The sequence below is a fragment of the Peromyscus californicus genome, unplaced genomic scaffold (genome assembly GCF_007827085.1).
Source record: "Peromyscus californicus insignis strain IS unplaced genomic scaffold, ASM782708v3 Scaffold_2__1_contigs__length_46816999, whole genome shotgun sequence".
Taxonomy (NCBI): Eukaryota; Metazoa; Chordata; class Mammalia; order Rodentia; family Cricetidae; genus Peromyscus; species Peromyscus californicus.
In genome coordinates, this window is record NW_026294540.1 from 14,833,965 (window position 1) to 14,851,291 (window position 17,327).

The window sequence follows — 17,327 nt, forward strand, 5'->3', positions numbered from 1 at the left end:
GGTGGGAAGCATGGCGGTGTGCAGGCAGACATGGTGCTGGAGAAGTAGTTGAGAGCCCTACATCTTACAGGCAACAGGAAGTCAACAGAGACACTGGACAGTTCCTGAGCATAGGAAACCTCAAAGCCTGCCCCCACAGTGACACACTGCCTCTAACATGGCCATCATATCCACTCCAACAAAGCCACACCTCCTAATAGTGCCATTCTCTACAAGCTTATGGGGATCAATTACACTCAAATTACCACATTCCACTCCCTGGCCTCCATAAACTTTTAACAATATCATAACACAAAATGCCTTTAGTCCAACTTCAAAAGTCCCCATAGTCTATCACAGTCTCAACAATGTCTAAAAGTCAAAAGTTCAAAGACTCTTCTGAGATTCACACAATCTCTTATAAAATCAAAATCAAAAACAGATTACATACTTCCAATATATAATGGCACAGGGTTAACGTTCCAAAATGTAGAAGGGAGCATACTGGACTATTATGATATTGTTACAAGCTTATGCGAGCCAGGGAGTGGAATGTGGTAGTTTGAATGTAATTGGCCCCTATAAGCTCATAGGGAGTGGCACTATTGGGGGGTCTGGCCTTGTTGAAAGAAGTGTGTTGCTGTCGGATGGTCTTTGTGTATGCTGTGAATATGTGTTGCTACTATTGGTTAATAAAGAAGCTGTTTTGGCCTATGGCAAAAGAGATATAGAGAGAAGAAGCTGTGAGCTGCCAGGGTAGCAAGATGTAATAGAACACAGGTAAAGCCACAAGACAAATAGTGATATATAAATTGATAAAAATGAGTTAATTTAAGATGTAATAGCTAGCTACTAGCAATAAGCCTGGGCCATAGAACAAACAGCTTATAATTAGTATTAAGCCTCAGTGATTGTTTTATAAAAACGGCTGCTGTCCAGGTGGGACCTGGTGTGTCACTGTGGGGGCAGGCTTTGAGGTCTCTTTTGTTTAAGCTTCACTCAGCCACTTCCTGTTGCCTACAAGATGTAGGAATCTCAGCTACCTTGCTGTGGAATAATCCCTTTATCCACTGTGAAGATTGGTCACTGAGACTGGTTTAATAAACAAGCTGACTGGCCAATAGCTGAACAGAGTAATGTCGGACAGGAGAGCTAAACTAAGAATGCCGGAAGGAGTGGGGCAGAGTCAGGAGTCCCTAGCAGATGCACAGAGAAGCAAGATGGGCATGCCATATTGGGAAAAGGTACCAAGCCATGTGGCAAAGCATAGATAAGAAATGAGTTAATTCAAATATAATTTATCATTAATACAAGCCTCAGTGTGTTTATGTGGGAGCTGCTGGCAGGACAGAAACTTCTGCCAACACTCCCTCTCTAGCACCTTGTCTGCTGTGCTCCCACCATGATAACAGACTACACCTCTCAACTGTAAGTTACCACCTCAATTAAATGTTTCCTTTATAAGAGTTGCTGTGGGGCTGGAGAGATGGCTCAGAGGTTAAGAGCATTGACTACTCTTCCAGAGGTCCTGAGTTCAATTCCCAGCAACCACATGGTGGCTCACAACCATCTGTAATGAGATCTGGCGCCCTCTTCTGGCCTGCAGACATATATGCAGGCAGAACATTGTATACATAATAAGTAAATCTTAAAAAAAAAAAGTTGCTGTGGTCATGGTTTCTCTGTGAAGAAACCCTACCAAGACATACATGAAAGAAATAATATCGACTAGAATGATGGCTCAGAGGTTAAGAGCACTGGCTGTTCTTCCAGAGGTCCTGAGTTCAATTCCCAGCAACCACATGGTGGCTCACAACCATCTAGAATGAGATCTAGTGCCCTCTTCAGGTATGCAGGCATACACGCACTTATATGTAATAAATCTTTAAAAAAAGAAAAAGAAATAATATCTTGTTTCAGCTGTAAGTATGTAAGAGCAACTTGTTCAGAGTCTTACAACCTGAATTCAATCCCCATTCAGGGCTCAAATGATTCCCATCAGTTATCCTCTGACTTCCATACCAATGACATAGCATGCCTGCCCACAAACATACATCCACACAATAATAAATGTAATAACTTTTTACAAATATGATTTAACAACTGAGATTTGAATAGGAATGGCCCCCATAAACTATTATTGAATGTCTGGTCACAGGGAGTGATACTATTAGGAATTGTGGTCTTGTTGGAATAGGTATGGCCTTGTTGGAGTAAGCCATGCATTGGACACAGGCTTTGAGGCATCAGAAGCTCAAGCCAGGCCTAGTGGTCATTCTCTTCCTGCTGCTTGCTGATCTGGATGTACAACTCTCAGCTCCTCCAGCACCATGTCTGCCTGCACACTGTCATGCTTCTTACTATGATGATAACGGGCAAAACCTCTGAAACTGTAAGCTAGGTCCAATGAAATGTTTTCCTTTATAAGAGTTGTCATGGTCATGGTGTCTCTTCACAGCAACAGAAACCCTAACAAAGACAACTGGTTGATTTTGACAAATTCCTTCCATACACGGGCCTATATTCAAGAGATAATCATGTAAACTCTCACTCCAATCCTAGGGAACCTGACATCGTCTTATGGCCTCCACACGTACCCAGAACATGCTTGGTGCCTGTATACACACACAGGCGAACACTCACAGGTGTGGTGGCATAAATGTTTAGTCCTAGTACAAAAGAAGGGAAGGTGGGGGGAGAGACAGACAGAGAAAAGAAAGAGAGAGCAAGCGAGCCGGGATTTGTGGCATAAGCCTTTAATTCCAGAAGAGGCAGGGGAACCTTGGATTTCTAGGCTAGCCTGGTTTACAGAGCTGAGTTCCAGGACAGCCTGGAAAAGAAACACAGAAAAAAGAAAAAGAAAAACGAAAAAAGAAGAAAACTAAAAACAACTCATACACAAAAAAATAAAACTAAAGACAACGAAACTTTTCAAAAGCCACTTCTTTCCTGAGGCTGGAGAGATGACTTAGTGGTTAGAGCCCTTATTCTTGCAGGGGACTCAAGCTCAATTCCTAGTACCCATTCAATGGCTCACACAATCTATAACTTCAGCTCCAGGGGATCCAATGCCCTCTTCTGGCCTCTGTGGGCACATGCAGACACACACAGAGTTAAACATTAAACAAGTAAATCTTTTGTTTGTTTTTAACTGTTTTGTTTTTTAGTTTTGTTCTTTTGGGGGTCTGGGGTCTTGGAACAGGGTTTCTCTTCTCTGTGTAGTCCTGGCTGTCCTGGAACTCACTCTGTAGACCAGGCTGGCCTCAGACTCACAGAGATCCCCTCACCCCTGCCATCTGAGTGCTGGGATTAAAGGCATGTGGCGCTGCAGCTGCCTCCGCCACCCCACCCCCACCTCCCCCAACCCCGCCAGCAGCGTTTGTAAATATTGCTTTAGACTCAAGATTAAATGCCACTCTATGTCCTAACATTAACAGCTAACTGTCATCCCTGTGTTCTCTTTTGTTTCCGTCACTGTCGTCACATGAACAGAGTTGATCCTTGTGTCCTTCCTTCACAACAGGCTACAAGTATGAAATCATGAGCCCAGATGAACTTTCAGTCCTAAGCTACTGTTGGGTATCTAACGGCAGCTATGCAAAAGTAACTACTACAAGGAAGAAGGGAAGAAGGGAGGGAAAGAGAGCAAAGAAATCACTACAATGACTCGCTGCTTTTATATTCAGATTAAGTTACCCCTGTATCTCTCTAATTTTTCAGACAAGGCTTCATGTAGGCCATGCTAGTTTAAAACTCCTGCTCTACTGTAGCCACCAAGACAGAGCTCCCAATCCTCCTGCCTCGACTTCCAAGGTGCATCATCTCACCTGGCTTGTGTGTCCAAGAGTTCAAAAGTTCTCCTAAATACCGAGAACAATGCTCTTGTGCACCATACAGAATCTACACTACATTTCCCTTATAACCACTATAGCATGTAAAATAATAAGTCCAGCTGTGCGGCAGTGGTGGCATACACCTTTAATCCCAGCACTCAGGAGGCAGAGGCAGGAGGATCTCTCTGAGTTCAAGGCCAGCCTGGTACACAGAGGAGTTCCAGGATAGGCTCCAAAGCTACACAGAGAAACCCTGTGTTGAAAAACCAAAAATAAAACCAAAACAAGAATATCAGTACAATTACTAATAAAAATAGACTATTCGACAAGCATATAAGAGAATCTGTGGGTATGGAGGGACGGAGGGCAAACCCTTCTAAGGCCTTCTATTGAAAAGCACCCCAGGAAAACAGACCTTCTCTCCATCCATAAACCTTTGCTTCTCCGTGAGGTTTAGAATTTCCACAGGAACATCAACTTCCGACCTTGACTCATAAGATATGCGTCCATCATCATTGCTCACCACCCGGCCCTTGCGGCCAGTCATCTGAGGAGTAAACATCAACACAGAGCTTTAAGGAAATTGGCTAGGAGCATGAAACATGGATGATACAAGCTTCACTGGGACAAAAGAACATCGCAACATGAAAAACTGGTCCATGGCGACCATCACAAAAGCTTCCCAACAGTCCAGGAACCAGGCTCAGGCAAACCTCAGCCGTCTGCAGTCATATGCTGAGAACTAAAGCAGAACAAGGTTCTAAGCTGTGTCCAGAGAACAGGACACTCATGTCACAGGACTTAAAGCGAGAAGAAAATTGTAATAGGAAAGAGCACAGCACTAACCACATCTATTTACCTCAGCCACATTTTCAGGACCACCAAGTGCATCAATAAGTTCATCCAGGGTGTTAGGAGGGAGGTCTTCAGCTAATTTTTCTAGTTTATCAAGCAGGTCTTTCTTCATCTGCTGTGCCCTTTCTACAGCATCCTGACTCGTTATAAGGCTACTGTTACTGTTGGTGTTACTGTTAGCTGATAAAGAACAGTTGTTAATCAGTCAAACTTCAATACCCGATTCGATAACAGCACATTTCCAAAGTAGGACTTTCTGCACAGTACCTGGTGCACTGTTGGGAGCAGGTGAGATGACGGGCGTAGAGGAGAAACTAGGCCGCTTTGAACCAAGACCTGATGCTAACAAGGCACTTTGAATGGAATCTGGATCTATACTTTTCTTCTTTTTTTTATCTTTGCTTTTCTTGTGGTCTTTCCTAATTAACCAAGGATCTAAAACAAAGGCAAATATGTATCAAATAATTTGTTAGACCAATATAGACTTTTTTTTGAGACAGGGTTCTAGTTGTCCTGGAACTTGCTCTGTGTACTAGGCTGGCCTCAAACTTAGAGAGATCCACCTGCCTTTGCTTCCTGAGTGCTGGGATTAAAGGTGTATGCCACCACAGCCCGGCTGATTTGTTTTATTTTTATTTTAACTATGGGTATGTGTGTGAATCTGTATGAGAGTTTATGTACACAGTCCAGGCAGGTGTCTGTGGAAGTCAAATGATCGTGGAGCTGGAGTTCGGGAAGTTATGAGCTCACCAACTCGGATGCTGGAAACTAAACTCAGGTTCTCTTAACCATAGAGCCATCTCTCTAGCACCTTTATTTTTTGTCTATTTTTCAGACAGGGTCTCACTATGTAACTCTGGCTGGCCTGAAAACTCAGAGATAGATCCTCCTGCCTCTGCATCCCCAATGCTGCGATTAAAGGTGTACACACAGACCAGCAGCCGAGTCCCCTTCTGCTCTCATGCAACAGTTCAGTGAACTCACCGTCCTCGTTGTCTTCACTGGACTCATCTCTGAAGGGATTGAAATCGTCATCATCACCAGAGCTCATGTTTTTAGAGCTCTCATAGTCGCTTTCTTCATTGTCAGAGACATCAGACTCACTTCCGCTGTCATCAGAACTGCTACCAGTAAGGCCACCAACTTTTCGTGCTTTTTTGGCTTCTCGGGTTATTTCTTCACCTACCCTCAAGCCCCAAACAAGAATCAGCTGGAAATTCAATGTTTCTAAAGATCCATGGTGTCAGATTTTAGATTATTAGTTGAGTCTAGTGAGAACTACAGGCACCAAGAGTGTATATTTGAACAACAAAGCAAGCTTACAAGAACCAAGAGCCCTGGTCATGGTCAGCGACTCAACAAGAAACTAGATACATAAATACAAACTCAAAACTGATGGAAAGAAAATGAGGGGCTGGATCAAACCACATTACATGCATGCATGGTTGAAATCCTCAAACCATACAAAATAAATACAAACTCAAGACTGAGTGCAAACAGGCATGAAATAACTAGAAAAATTAATCTATAAGCCAGGTATGGTAGTCTCTAATCCCAGCACTCGGGACGTAGACAGACAGGTCTCTGGTGAGTCCAAAGCCTGCCTAGTCTACAGAGTGAGTTCTAGGTGCATTAGGACTACATAATGAGACCCTGTCTTAAACAAATGAAGGAGGAGAAGGACAGACAGACAGACATACTGATTTATAAAAATCTTATTTTTAAAGGTAATAAGTGGTTGGTTTGAGTTACCTAATATTTAGAAAACAGACTGTGAATGTTATAAAACTAAAACCAAACCATCAGAGGTTCTCTTATTAATGGACCAGAGAAAACCTAATGTTGAGACACAGGGAGAAGTCAGCTACTCTACCCCACTACTCAATCAAAAAGCACAGGGTGTGTTAAGGGGTAGCAGTCCACTCACTTCAAGTGCATTACAAATAGGAGGACCACTGAAATGGTTCAGTAGATAGAGTGCTTGTCACAAACCCTGAGGACCTAAGTTGGACCCCAAAACCTACATGGTAAAAAGTGATCAACCCCTGCAAATTGTCCTCACATTCACAATGGCCCATGTACATCCACACACTAATGTTATAAAAAAACATTTTACTATGAAGAGTATGTATTCTGTCCTATCTATACTGATTACAGTGTCAGTCACTACTGAGAACACATAGCACTGCAGGTATTTCTGTCTGAGTATGCTCAGGCAGGAGCCCAAGGCCCAGAAGGCATCCTGGCTTTTATATCAGAATCCACCCCTCACTTCTGAAAGTCAAACAGCACAGAGAGCACCCAAACACAGATTCTAGTTTTCACCATCACAAGCTAGTTATCACACAGGGGTGAATGCACTCCTAAAGATTAATAGCTGCACTAATCGAACATAATGCCTGCAACCCAGCTGCTCCAGAAACTGAAGCAGGAGGAAGACAAGCACCACCCAATACTTCCAAAAGAGGAGGTGACCAGCCAGTTCCACATTTATTAACCAGCAGCACTCACAACACAGAGCCGAAGTGACCCTACCAAAGCCTAACCTTCCCACAGAGCTGAAAAGGTTCTCAGTTCTAAGTGCTGGACAGAGTATCCAGCTAATCCAAGGAAGTGGGAGCACTTGTGCATTCACTCAGGACTCAGCAAAGAGAAAGCAGCAGCCCCTTCCCACTCAAGGAAGGCAGGAGCTCAGTCACAAACAGCTACTCCAAACTCAGACCATCGGCACTGCTAGCATCAACGACTTAAAAAAGCACTCACCTTTCCGCTTCTTCATCTTATTTTCTTTACAGGGACTATCTCTCGGTGAACTGTTGTTACTTGGAGCTGTCAAATCGATTCCTAGCAAACTATAAAGTTTCTTCCTGTCTGGAGCAGGGAAGTGTTTTTCAATGAGTGACTGCAATACCCCTCTGTAGGAAAAAAAGCAGTGAACCTTACTACTTTATGTTGACACTCGTAAAAAAAAAAAAAAAAATATGTTTTCTTCAATCTTAAGAAATACTTCTAGCTGGGCAGTGGTGCCCCACACCTTTAATCCCAGTACTCAGAAGGCAGAGGCAGGAGGATCTCTATAAATTTGAGGCCAGCCTGGTCTACTACCAAGTGGTTCCAGGACAGCCAGGGCTACACAGAGAAATCCTGTTTCAATCCCCTGCCCCCCAAAATTAACACAGGTTAAGCAGATTTTAAGAGAAGCCTGTTCAGGAGCAGTAAGCAAGACAACACATCCATCTGTTATACTTTCTAGCTCTTACCTTAAAGAACAGGACAGGCTCACTGGGTAAGGGCTTGCTCTGGAATGAGCATGAAGACCTGAGTTCAAATCCCTAGCAAACACATTAAAAGCTGAGCAAGGCTGTATAGGCCTGTTACCCAAGCACTGGAGGGAGGAGACAAGCAGCCGGAGAGCTCACTAGCCAGTCGGTCTAGCTGAAGTGGCAGGACTTCAGTTCAGAGAGTCTCTCTCTGAGAGAGAACAAAGCAATAGAAGACACAACCCTCTGCTGCCTACAAGTCTGTACACAGGAGCATGTACTCCACACTTATACAACCCTCTGCTGCCTACAAGTCTGTACACAGGAGCATGTACTCCACACTTATTTGTATGCACCACACACGAGTGCACACACATACACACATCACCCAGATACAAAACACTATTAAAACTAAAGGATTTAAAAAGGAGGGCATAAGTGGGTGTGGTTGCACATGCCTTTAACCCCAGCACATGGGAGGCAAATGAAGGTGAATCTCTAGGAGTTTGAGGCCTGCCTTGTCTACAAAGCAAGTTCCACGACAGCCGGAGCTGTTACACAGAGAAACCCTGTCTCTAGGGGAAATAAAAAAGTGTGTGTGTGTGGTGGGGGGGGGGGGGGAGATAACAGTACTTGATTGTAATCACAACTGCTGAGGGAGGCTTAGGCAGGAGATGGCTTAAGTTCACAAGTTCAAGATTGGCCTGGGAAATACAACAACCTGAACAAAGAGGCTACTGAGACTAATTGTAGTAATACACTCAGTTACCTCAACATGATGCTTCAACGTATAATCAGTAAGATTTCTTACATTTTTATAGTGTCTTTGAAACTTGGTGTGTTTTACATTAACAACATAAATGTACCTATACAGACACTTCAATTGCTCAGTAGAGTCACATGTGACAAGTGGCACTTTCTTAATGATTCAAACCAAAAAAGTAATTCAAATTTTGCTCTCATAAGTAGTTTTCAGTAACAGGAGTCTTTCAGAGCACTGGGCTGTGTGCCCGCAACACACACAAGCACAGAAGCACAGTCTCAAAGCTGTTGTGTGGATTTATTATCAGTTAGTATTTTCCAAGATTTAAAGAAAAAAATTCTTTTAATTTATTTTATGTGTATGGTTGTTTGCCTCTATGTATGTCTATGAACCATGTGTGTGCCCAGTGCCTTCAGAGGGCAGAAGAGGGCCTCCGATCCCCTGGGACTGGAATTACAGGTGGTTGTGAGCAGCCATAAGGGTGGTAGGTCCACTGCAAGAGCGGCCAGTCTTGCCAGCCTCCTCAATAACTTTGAACATCTTTAAAACTTTCTGAAATTCCATTTCCAATTTCCACTTTTTGTTTTTGTAAAATTGATTTTAAAATTATGTGTGTATGTGTCCATACATGGATATGATGTACACGTAGTGCAGGTGCCCTCAGAGCTGTGAGCATGAGATCCCTTGGAGCGGAAGGTAAACAGGTCTGGAAACACAGGTCCTCTAGTAGAGCAATATGGGTTAACAGTGTGAAATGTTTAGAGCAGATCCTATTCTATGGTGGCAAACAAAGTGTCACTCACAAAAGCAATGGTCAGTCACGTTAAACGCAGAACATGGAATCTGAAATTAAGCCAACTTAAACATGTACAGAACAAAATCCAGATGTGTTAGTCCACATACTCTAAAGTTGCCAAATGCCCAGTATTTCAGGATTATGAGCTATCTACCTTCTATTTTTCATAAGATTTACTATAAAGAAAGAAAGCACAAAACCCTAAAAACTCAGGTAAGGACAACTTTTAAAGATGATACAGGTTAAAAAAAAAAAGGAAATGCTAATGTTTCAACTAATTTTATATTCAAGAAAAAAAAAAAACATTACTTGGCTGTTGAAACAAAATCATTTAGTTCTCCTCCACCCTCTTCCAAGGCCTCCAAAGTTCTAGCTTCTCCTGTAGACTGCAGACCAATTACCACACACTGGAAAACACAAAATATACAATTATAAATAACTTAAGGCATATGCCAAATATCTAGTAACAATTCTTAAAACATTTCAAAAAATAACTATTATATTAAAGCAATTTGGGCCTCATTTTCTCTATACGAGGTATGCTATGTTAAAAAGTGAGAGAAAGTCAGGTATGGTGCTGCTTGCCTTTAATCTGGGCACTCATAAGGCAGAGACAGGCAAATCTCTGTATATGTGAGGTCAGACTGTTCTAGAGAGTTCCAGGGTTATGCAGAGACCCCGTCTCCCTCCCAGATCCAGAAAAAAAGTGAGAAGAAATAAAGTATATAGAACACTACAAATGTCCCTGACCTGAAGAAATTTATAACCCTTATGTTTTTTGCTCTCTTTCTCTCGTTCTGGAGCACTGGCTGTCATTGAACTCACAGAGACTCCCTCTCTCTGCTTCCCAAATGCTGGGATTAAAGGCATGATCTACCATCCCTGCAACTCTTTGTTTAAAGCAGATACATAATTAACCAAAGCAAGCAAGCTTAGGGCAATACTTAGTTATTAACGAAAAGAGCGCAGCTGAACAAATTACACAGCATACACTCTGCTAAAATGTCTCAGCAGACATTATTGTGTATTTATATACACAAAGATATACAAATACTCATTGTTTGGATGTGCAGAGGTAGTCTGTCTTGATACAAAGTCTGAAGTAGATAAATTCAAACTATGATCTAGCCACAGCTGGCTTTGAGCTTCAGATCCTCTAGTTTCTATCTCTCATGTGGTGCGATGACACATACACACTACCTGGCATTTTTAGAACTTTTCTTTTCTTTTTGTTGATTTTTTTTTTTTTTTTTTTTTTTTTGAGGCAGTGTTTCTCTGTGTAGCCCTGGCAGTCCTGGAACTCGCTATGTAGACCAGACTGGTCTCAGGCTCAAAGAAATCCACCTGCCTCTGCCTCCTGAATGCTGGGATTAAAGCCGTGCACCATCACCGCCTGGCTTACAATTTATTTTGAAGGATCTGTTTATAGTGGCACATACCTGCAGTCTCGGAACTTGGGATGCTGAGACAGGAAGATTGCCATGAATTCTAGGGCAGCCTAGATGACCTATCAAATATCAAACTTCTCTAGGCTACAGAATAAACACACTGTCTCAAATGAAACAAACAATAAAATAAATTATGAAAATAAAATCTTACTGCAATAGTACTTTTAGCAATATCCATTTAAAAGACTATTCCACTGCTGAGCATAGTGATGAGTATCTTTAATCCCAGCACTCAGGAGGTGGAGTTAGAAAGATCTCTGTGAGTTAGAAGCCAGCCTGGTTTACAGAGGGAGTTCCAGGACAGGCAGAAGCTACAAAAGCTACCCTGTGTGGAAACAGACAGACAGAAAGACTACTCTGAGTAGAAGACCTCACTAGAGGAAGACTAGCTGGCTGAGCACAGACTGAACTAGACCTTCTATAACGTACCTTCCCATTCTTGATCTCCTCCCGGGCCAGCTGCACCACCCTTTTCACTTTGGATGCTATGCACAGGTACTTAAAAAACCTCTGATGAGCAGACCAGAATTGACCCCACATAGATTTCTTCATTCTCTGCTCGGCATCAATCAAATCTGCAGCTTGCTGAAATCTCTCTCTAGCGATGACCCACTGGAAATACACAGACAACATGTTACATATACATTGGAATACCATTACTTAAGTGTAACCCCTTTAGCCAGGCATGCCTTTCATTCTAGCACCCAGTAAGCTGAAGGATCTCTGTGAGTTCAAGAATAGCCTAGTCTAGACATAGCATAGGGAGTTCCAAGCCAGCTACAATGACACAGTGAGACCTTGTCACCACAAAAATGATGACTCCTTCAACCAAAATAATCTGCAGTCACTTGGGAATAATCTCCGGATAATTTTTAGGATGCTCATACAAAAATGTCTCAAAATGTATTCTAAGGCCGTCATTTTAGGACATGGTTTACACTGCAGTTGTGAACCTGATTTAACTGAAAAAATGGATGTCTTTTATGAATTACCATAAAAAAATAAAAATATGGAAATTAAGGATATTGGTCAATTAAGCAACTGTGATCATTATCTGCTGTTTTACAGCCCAATCACATTCTTCTACGTTGAAAATGTTTCAACCGATAAACCTCATTAAAAAGATTATCAGGCACATTAAAAACATTGACAAAACATTTCTCACCAGCTTGACTGCTTTGTTATACATTTTAACATAGCTCTGAGAAAGAAGAACTTCCTCAATTTTGAAGGTCACTCCAGTAAAGCTCAGCTGTCGTGCAATGTACATTCCTCTAAGCTTCATATCCATAGCAACTATTTCCATGGCACCAACACCTCTGAACAAAATTAAAACACACAGTAACTATCAATAAACAAAACAGCACTTTCCACACAGCAACGTTCTGGCAGAACAGTGCCACAAGCCTTATTACCTGCGTTCCACTGCTTGAATAAAATCACTGAATTCTCTGAATGGAGTTCCCTCACCCCATATTCCAAGACGGTTCATATAGGCCATGTTACGTGGTTCAGAAGCACCTGGAAAAGCCCCAAATATATTATAGCTGCAAAAGTAAATGTGTGAAAATCATTCTGATCAAGTGTATACTCACCAGTGGCACTGGCATAAACTACTCTGGCTTTTGGCAATTTGTTCTGAAGCTCTAAAACAGCCAAGCCTGTCTTGGTTGGCTTTGAAGAACCAACAGGACACAGGTTTTTTGCTTTGTGACATTCATCAAACACTATCTGTAAGGAGGAGCTAAGGAACATATCAAAAGCAGGAACTGTCTATCAAGAGTGTGCTCTACAACCCTGGAGCCCACAGGTATTTTCTGTAAGATTCCACACATAACCCAAGAACCCTCTGTGCCTCATCTCTACTCCTTTACCTTGTCCTGCAAGCTTCTGAGCTATCTGCTCAATGTGGTATTTACTTTAGCTGGGAACTTCTTTCTTCTAAGAATGCAGGAAAGGATTCACCGAGGCAACAACTATCCACTACAGCCAGAATTTCAGTAAACTGTAGAACAAATGGCAACTAAGTTAAAATAGTATTTCAGAACATGGGGTTCCTCATCAGGACAGCAGAAGCTATCTATGTGTGAGCAAGTAAGTGAGCACTGCTTCCTCCGTCTCTCAAGCACTCCATGGGAAAAGGCATGGAGAACAGGATGCAGCACTCCCCACAAACAAAAGAACTGACTTTCCAGGCTCTGGCGACTCTAACATTACAGTAAACACTCCAAAATATTCACTTAGTCAAATTTTTTTCCAAAAGTCTATCTCCACATAATTTTTTTTTTTTAAATTTTATATTATGTGCATTGGTGTTTTGCCATGGGTGCCGGGTCCCATGTTGTGAGCTGCCATGTGGGTGCTGGGAACTGAACCTGGGTCCTTTGGAAGAACCATCTCTCCAGCCCTAAACATAATTTTATTTATTTTTTTATTTTCTTGTTTTTCGAGACAGGGTTTCTCTGTGTGCTTTAGGTGCCTGTTCTGGAACTCACTCTGTAGCCCAGGCTGGCCTAGAACTCAGAGATCCGCCTGCCTCTGTCTCCTGAGTGCTGGGATTAAAGGCGTGTGCCACCACTGCCGGGCATAGCAAGGGTTTTTGTGTGTGTGTGTGTGTGTGTGTGTGTGTGTGTGTGTGTGTGTGTGTGTGTGTGTATTTGTTTGGTTGGTTTGGTTTGGTTTTCAAGACAGGAATTCTTTGTGTAACACTGGCTGTCCTGGATCTCACTCTGTAGACCAGGCTGGTCTCCAACTCACAGATCTGCCTGCCTCTGCCTCCCAAGTGCTGGGATTAAAGGCGTGCACCACCGGCCGGCTGTTTTTCGTTTTTTTAAATTTTTCGAGACAGGGTTTTTTTGTGTAGCCCTGGCTGCCCTTGAACTCGGAGATCTGCCTGTCTCAGGTGTGAGCTATCACTGATCAACACAATCTCTAGTAAAGGATACCACTCCGTCGAAGTCGTCACCGCACCAATGCAGAAGCTGTTTTAACCTGGTCTTGTATTTACCACCAGACTGGCTTTCACCAATAAGAGAAGAATAGGTAGCAAAAATAATACCCTTTTTCACACTCCCATTGTGTTTGGAAGAAATTTTTCCGTATTTAAACTAAAAAAAAAAAAAAAAAAAAAAAAAAAAGAATTAGTACATCTTCCTCTCAGAAGTACCCACCACAAACTATGAGAGTCAACTTAGTAGGTTTATGACAGACTCCAAACAATCTAGATGCAGAAAATTTACAAAACATCAATGCGAACATGTCCAATCAGCTTCCCTACAGAAATGACAAGAGGCTCCACACATACCTGCTGTGCACTCATATACCATTCATAAAGTACTAGGACTGAGTCGGGACATAGAGGACGACCATCAGCCCAAGTGTTAGCAAACAAGCTGGGGTGTGATTCAGTGGCAGAGCACTTGGTCTAGCATGCCTAACACCGGGGCTCTATCCTCAGCACCCCCAAACACAGAATTCTGAGTAATGTGCCCCCCATCAGGTACACTGCTTAGAAATAAACCTTATCTAGGTATCAGTTTCATGTTTTAGTTTTACACTGCAATCATTCAAAACTTACCACACTGACACATTAACTACTTGACTAAATAAAACCTAACCAGAAAAGCCACTGACCTACCAAAGGAAAGCCAGTGAGGACCAGGGTCCTAACAATGGGACAGATAAAAAACACGAAAATCGGGCTGGAGAGATGGCTCAGTGGTTAAGAGCACTGACTGCTCTTCCAGAGGTCCTGAGTTCAATTCCCAGCAACCACATGGTGGCTCACAACCCCTTGCAATTAGATCTGGTGCCCTCTTCTGGCCTGCAAGGACACATGCAGGCAGAACACTGTATACATAATAAATAAATAAACCTTTAAAAAAAAAAAAAAAAGAGAAAAAACACGAAAATCAGGGTTACAGTCACTGATTTTCAAGACCAGTAGGGAGCTCCTTCTAGGATTCTCCAAAACCAACAAAAGGCACATAGTACATTTTAAGATTTGCGTCAGGAGGTCAGACTTGGTGGCACCCACCTTTAAACCAAGCACTCAGGGGGTTTGAGGTCAGACTGGTCTACATAGCAAGTTCGAGGACAGCCAAGGCTACACAGTGAGACCCTGTCTCAAAAAACAAAAATAAGATTTGTGCCAGGCACTTTACATGCACATGCTTAATCTCAGCACTAGGGAGTCACTGAGACAGGAGGATTGCTGTGAGTTAGAGACTGGCATGAGCTATGGTAAGACCCCATCTTAAATATTAGGTAACCATTAAAATTCTAATCATGTAAAACTGTGTTTTAGATGTAGATATCCATTTCTTGTTTCCATACCGACACAACTCTTAGTTAAACAAATACCAACAGTTTGCAAACCAAACGATTCTCTCCAGGCTGCACAGATGTGATGGGGTCACTACTTTTCCACACTGCACATGGACAGGCATAAAAAGCACTGTAGAAACTAAGAGAAATAGAACACTGGAGACCAAGAAAACAAACTCCATTACACCAAGGACCACGCCCACTTTGTCAGGCGTTAGACACATCCACAGCCTAGCATGTGTGTTGTGTGAAATAACCCATTTAGTCCTTGTAACAAACCCACAAAAACAACTGTCCCATCCTCAAGATGAGTCAGTCAGTAGGCACTGATAGCCCCATTGAACAAGGAGGCTTCCATACCTTATTTAATGAATGGATCAAAATGTTTTTTGCTCCAATATCCTTTAAATCTCTTTCAGCGTCATATTTTAAATCATTTGATACACTAAACCTGTCAAAAAAAGGTAAACCAAATTAAACTTGAATTGCATTTTTTCATAGAACTAAGGTCTTGATACTACAAAAAAAAATTCATTTAAATTCATCCTGTCATGCTAAACAAACTATTAAAAAACCAACTCCTCAGTCAGCCACCCCTTTGGAACTTACCACAATGCTCTTTTTCTGCTCAACAAGTAGTTCTCATATATGATCCCTGCTATCGTCCGGCCTTTGCCCACACCAGCACCATCACCTATTAAGAAGCCAGCACGGTCTCCATTAGGGAGGAATGTTTCATGTTGCTAAAAAGGGAAAAGTTGGAAGAATGGGTGTCATTTTCTCATCAAGGTAATGAAGTTGCCCATGCTTCAGTAAATAAGTTCCTACTCAATTAAAACAATCACGGACATGTGTCATCATTACGCCTTCGTGCACGCTGACATAAGTGTGCCCACCCCCTAGCATGGACATTCTCTCTCTGTAAGTACTACACTTGCCTTCTACCCTCCATGCACTCAACAGCAAAGACAAGAAATTGGTGAGGTTGCTTCCCTCTTCCTCTGAACACCTGCCTGACAAAATGCCAACTTTCACAAGATACTTAACCATGGGGACAGTTGCCCATTCACACACAGCATTGTTTATCCTACAAGAATGGAGTTAAAACAAAATTTCTTCAAGCATGACTGAAGTGAGTCCCACTCACATGGTGTATTACCAAGAGTACTTGCACAGCGCAAGACTGCCAGTTCACTAACTACCTTAACAGTATGGGCACTCAAAAGGGAAAAAATGGGGTAACAAACATTCTTACATATACCTCAGATTCCTATAGCAGTCTTAGATAGAAGATAAACGTAGTCTTCATATTAATAATATTCCCACATAAAATTCTAGGTCATGACTTGTCATTTCTACTAGAAGGCATTCTCAAGATCCCTGCTACACCTTCCCGTTTCCTAACACATAACCTAATTTTTCCTTTTTTTTTTTTTTTTTTTTTGAGACAGGGTTTCTCTGTCTGTCCCTGGCTATCCTGGAACTCATTCTGTAGACCAGGCTGGCCTCAAAAGCAGAGATCCACCTGCCTCTGGCTCCCAAGTGCTGAGACTAAAGGTGTGTACCACCGCCATTTGGACACTATATAAAACTTTGGGGGAAAAAAAAAATCCAATTCCAAGTTTTCTGGTAAGAAAAATTTACCTTTATTAAAACTGTATTACATGGGGCTTGGAAAGATGGCTCAGTGGTTAAGGGCACTTATTGTTCTTCCAGAGGACCCAAAATTTGATTCCCAGCACCCAGGTCAAGTGACTCCCAACTGCCTGTAACTCTAGCTTGAGGGTAGAAACACTCCAACTCCCGCTGCTGGCCTGTCATTATCTGACACATGTGGAATACACTCCTAAGACACACACATACATCATATAAAAAATAATATGGGGCTAGAGAGATGGCTCAGCGGTTAAGAGCAGGGATTGCTCTTCCAGAGGACCTGGGTTTAATTCCCAGCACCCATATGGCAGCCCACAACTGTCTGTAATTCTAGTTCCAAGGGACCCAACACCCATGGCAAAACTCCAATGCACATGAAAAATGAATGAATGAAGTATAAGCCAGGTATTT

At 42.3% G+C, this 17,327-nt stretch overlaps 1 protein-coding gene across 4 annotated transcripts in view; it reads right to left on the reverse strand.

Moving 5' to 3' along the window:
* The window catches only part of Sbno1 (strawberry notch homolog 1), a 54,717-nt gene that overhangs the window by 20,094 nt on the left and 17,296 nt on the right, over window positions 1–17,327 (reverse strand). For all 4 annotated transcript variants that reach the window (XM_052755432.1, XM_052755431.1, XM_052755429.1 and 1 more), the window contains 13 exons: window positions 15,870–16,003; window positions 15,621–15,711; window positions 13,880–14,041; window positions 12,530–12,665; window positions 12,350–12,455; window positions 12,100–12,253; window positions 11,364–11,546; window positions 9,796–9,893; window positions 7,431–7,582; window positions 5,652–5,849; window positions 4,935–5,102; window positions 4,672–4,847; window positions 4,228–4,359 (listed from right to left, as the gene is read on the reverse strand). In XM_052755432.1, coding sequence (XP_052611392.1) covers window positions 4,228–4,359; window positions 4,672–4,847; window positions 4,935–5,102; window positions 5,652–5,849; window positions 7,431–7,582; window positions 9,796–9,893; window positions 11,364–11,546; window positions 12,100–12,253; window positions 12,350–12,455; window positions 12,530–12,665; window positions 13,880–14,041; window positions 15,621–15,711; window positions 15,870–16,003 — 1,890 coding nt within the window. The remainder of the gene's footprint in view (window positions 1–4,227; window positions 4,360–4,671; window positions 4,848–4,934; window positions 5,103–5,651; window positions 5,850–7,430; window positions 7,583–9,795; window positions 9,894–11,363; window positions 11,547–12,099; window positions 12,254–12,349; window positions 12,456–12,529; window positions 12,666–13,879; window positions 14,042–15,620; window positions 15,712–15,869; window positions 16,004–17,327) is intronic.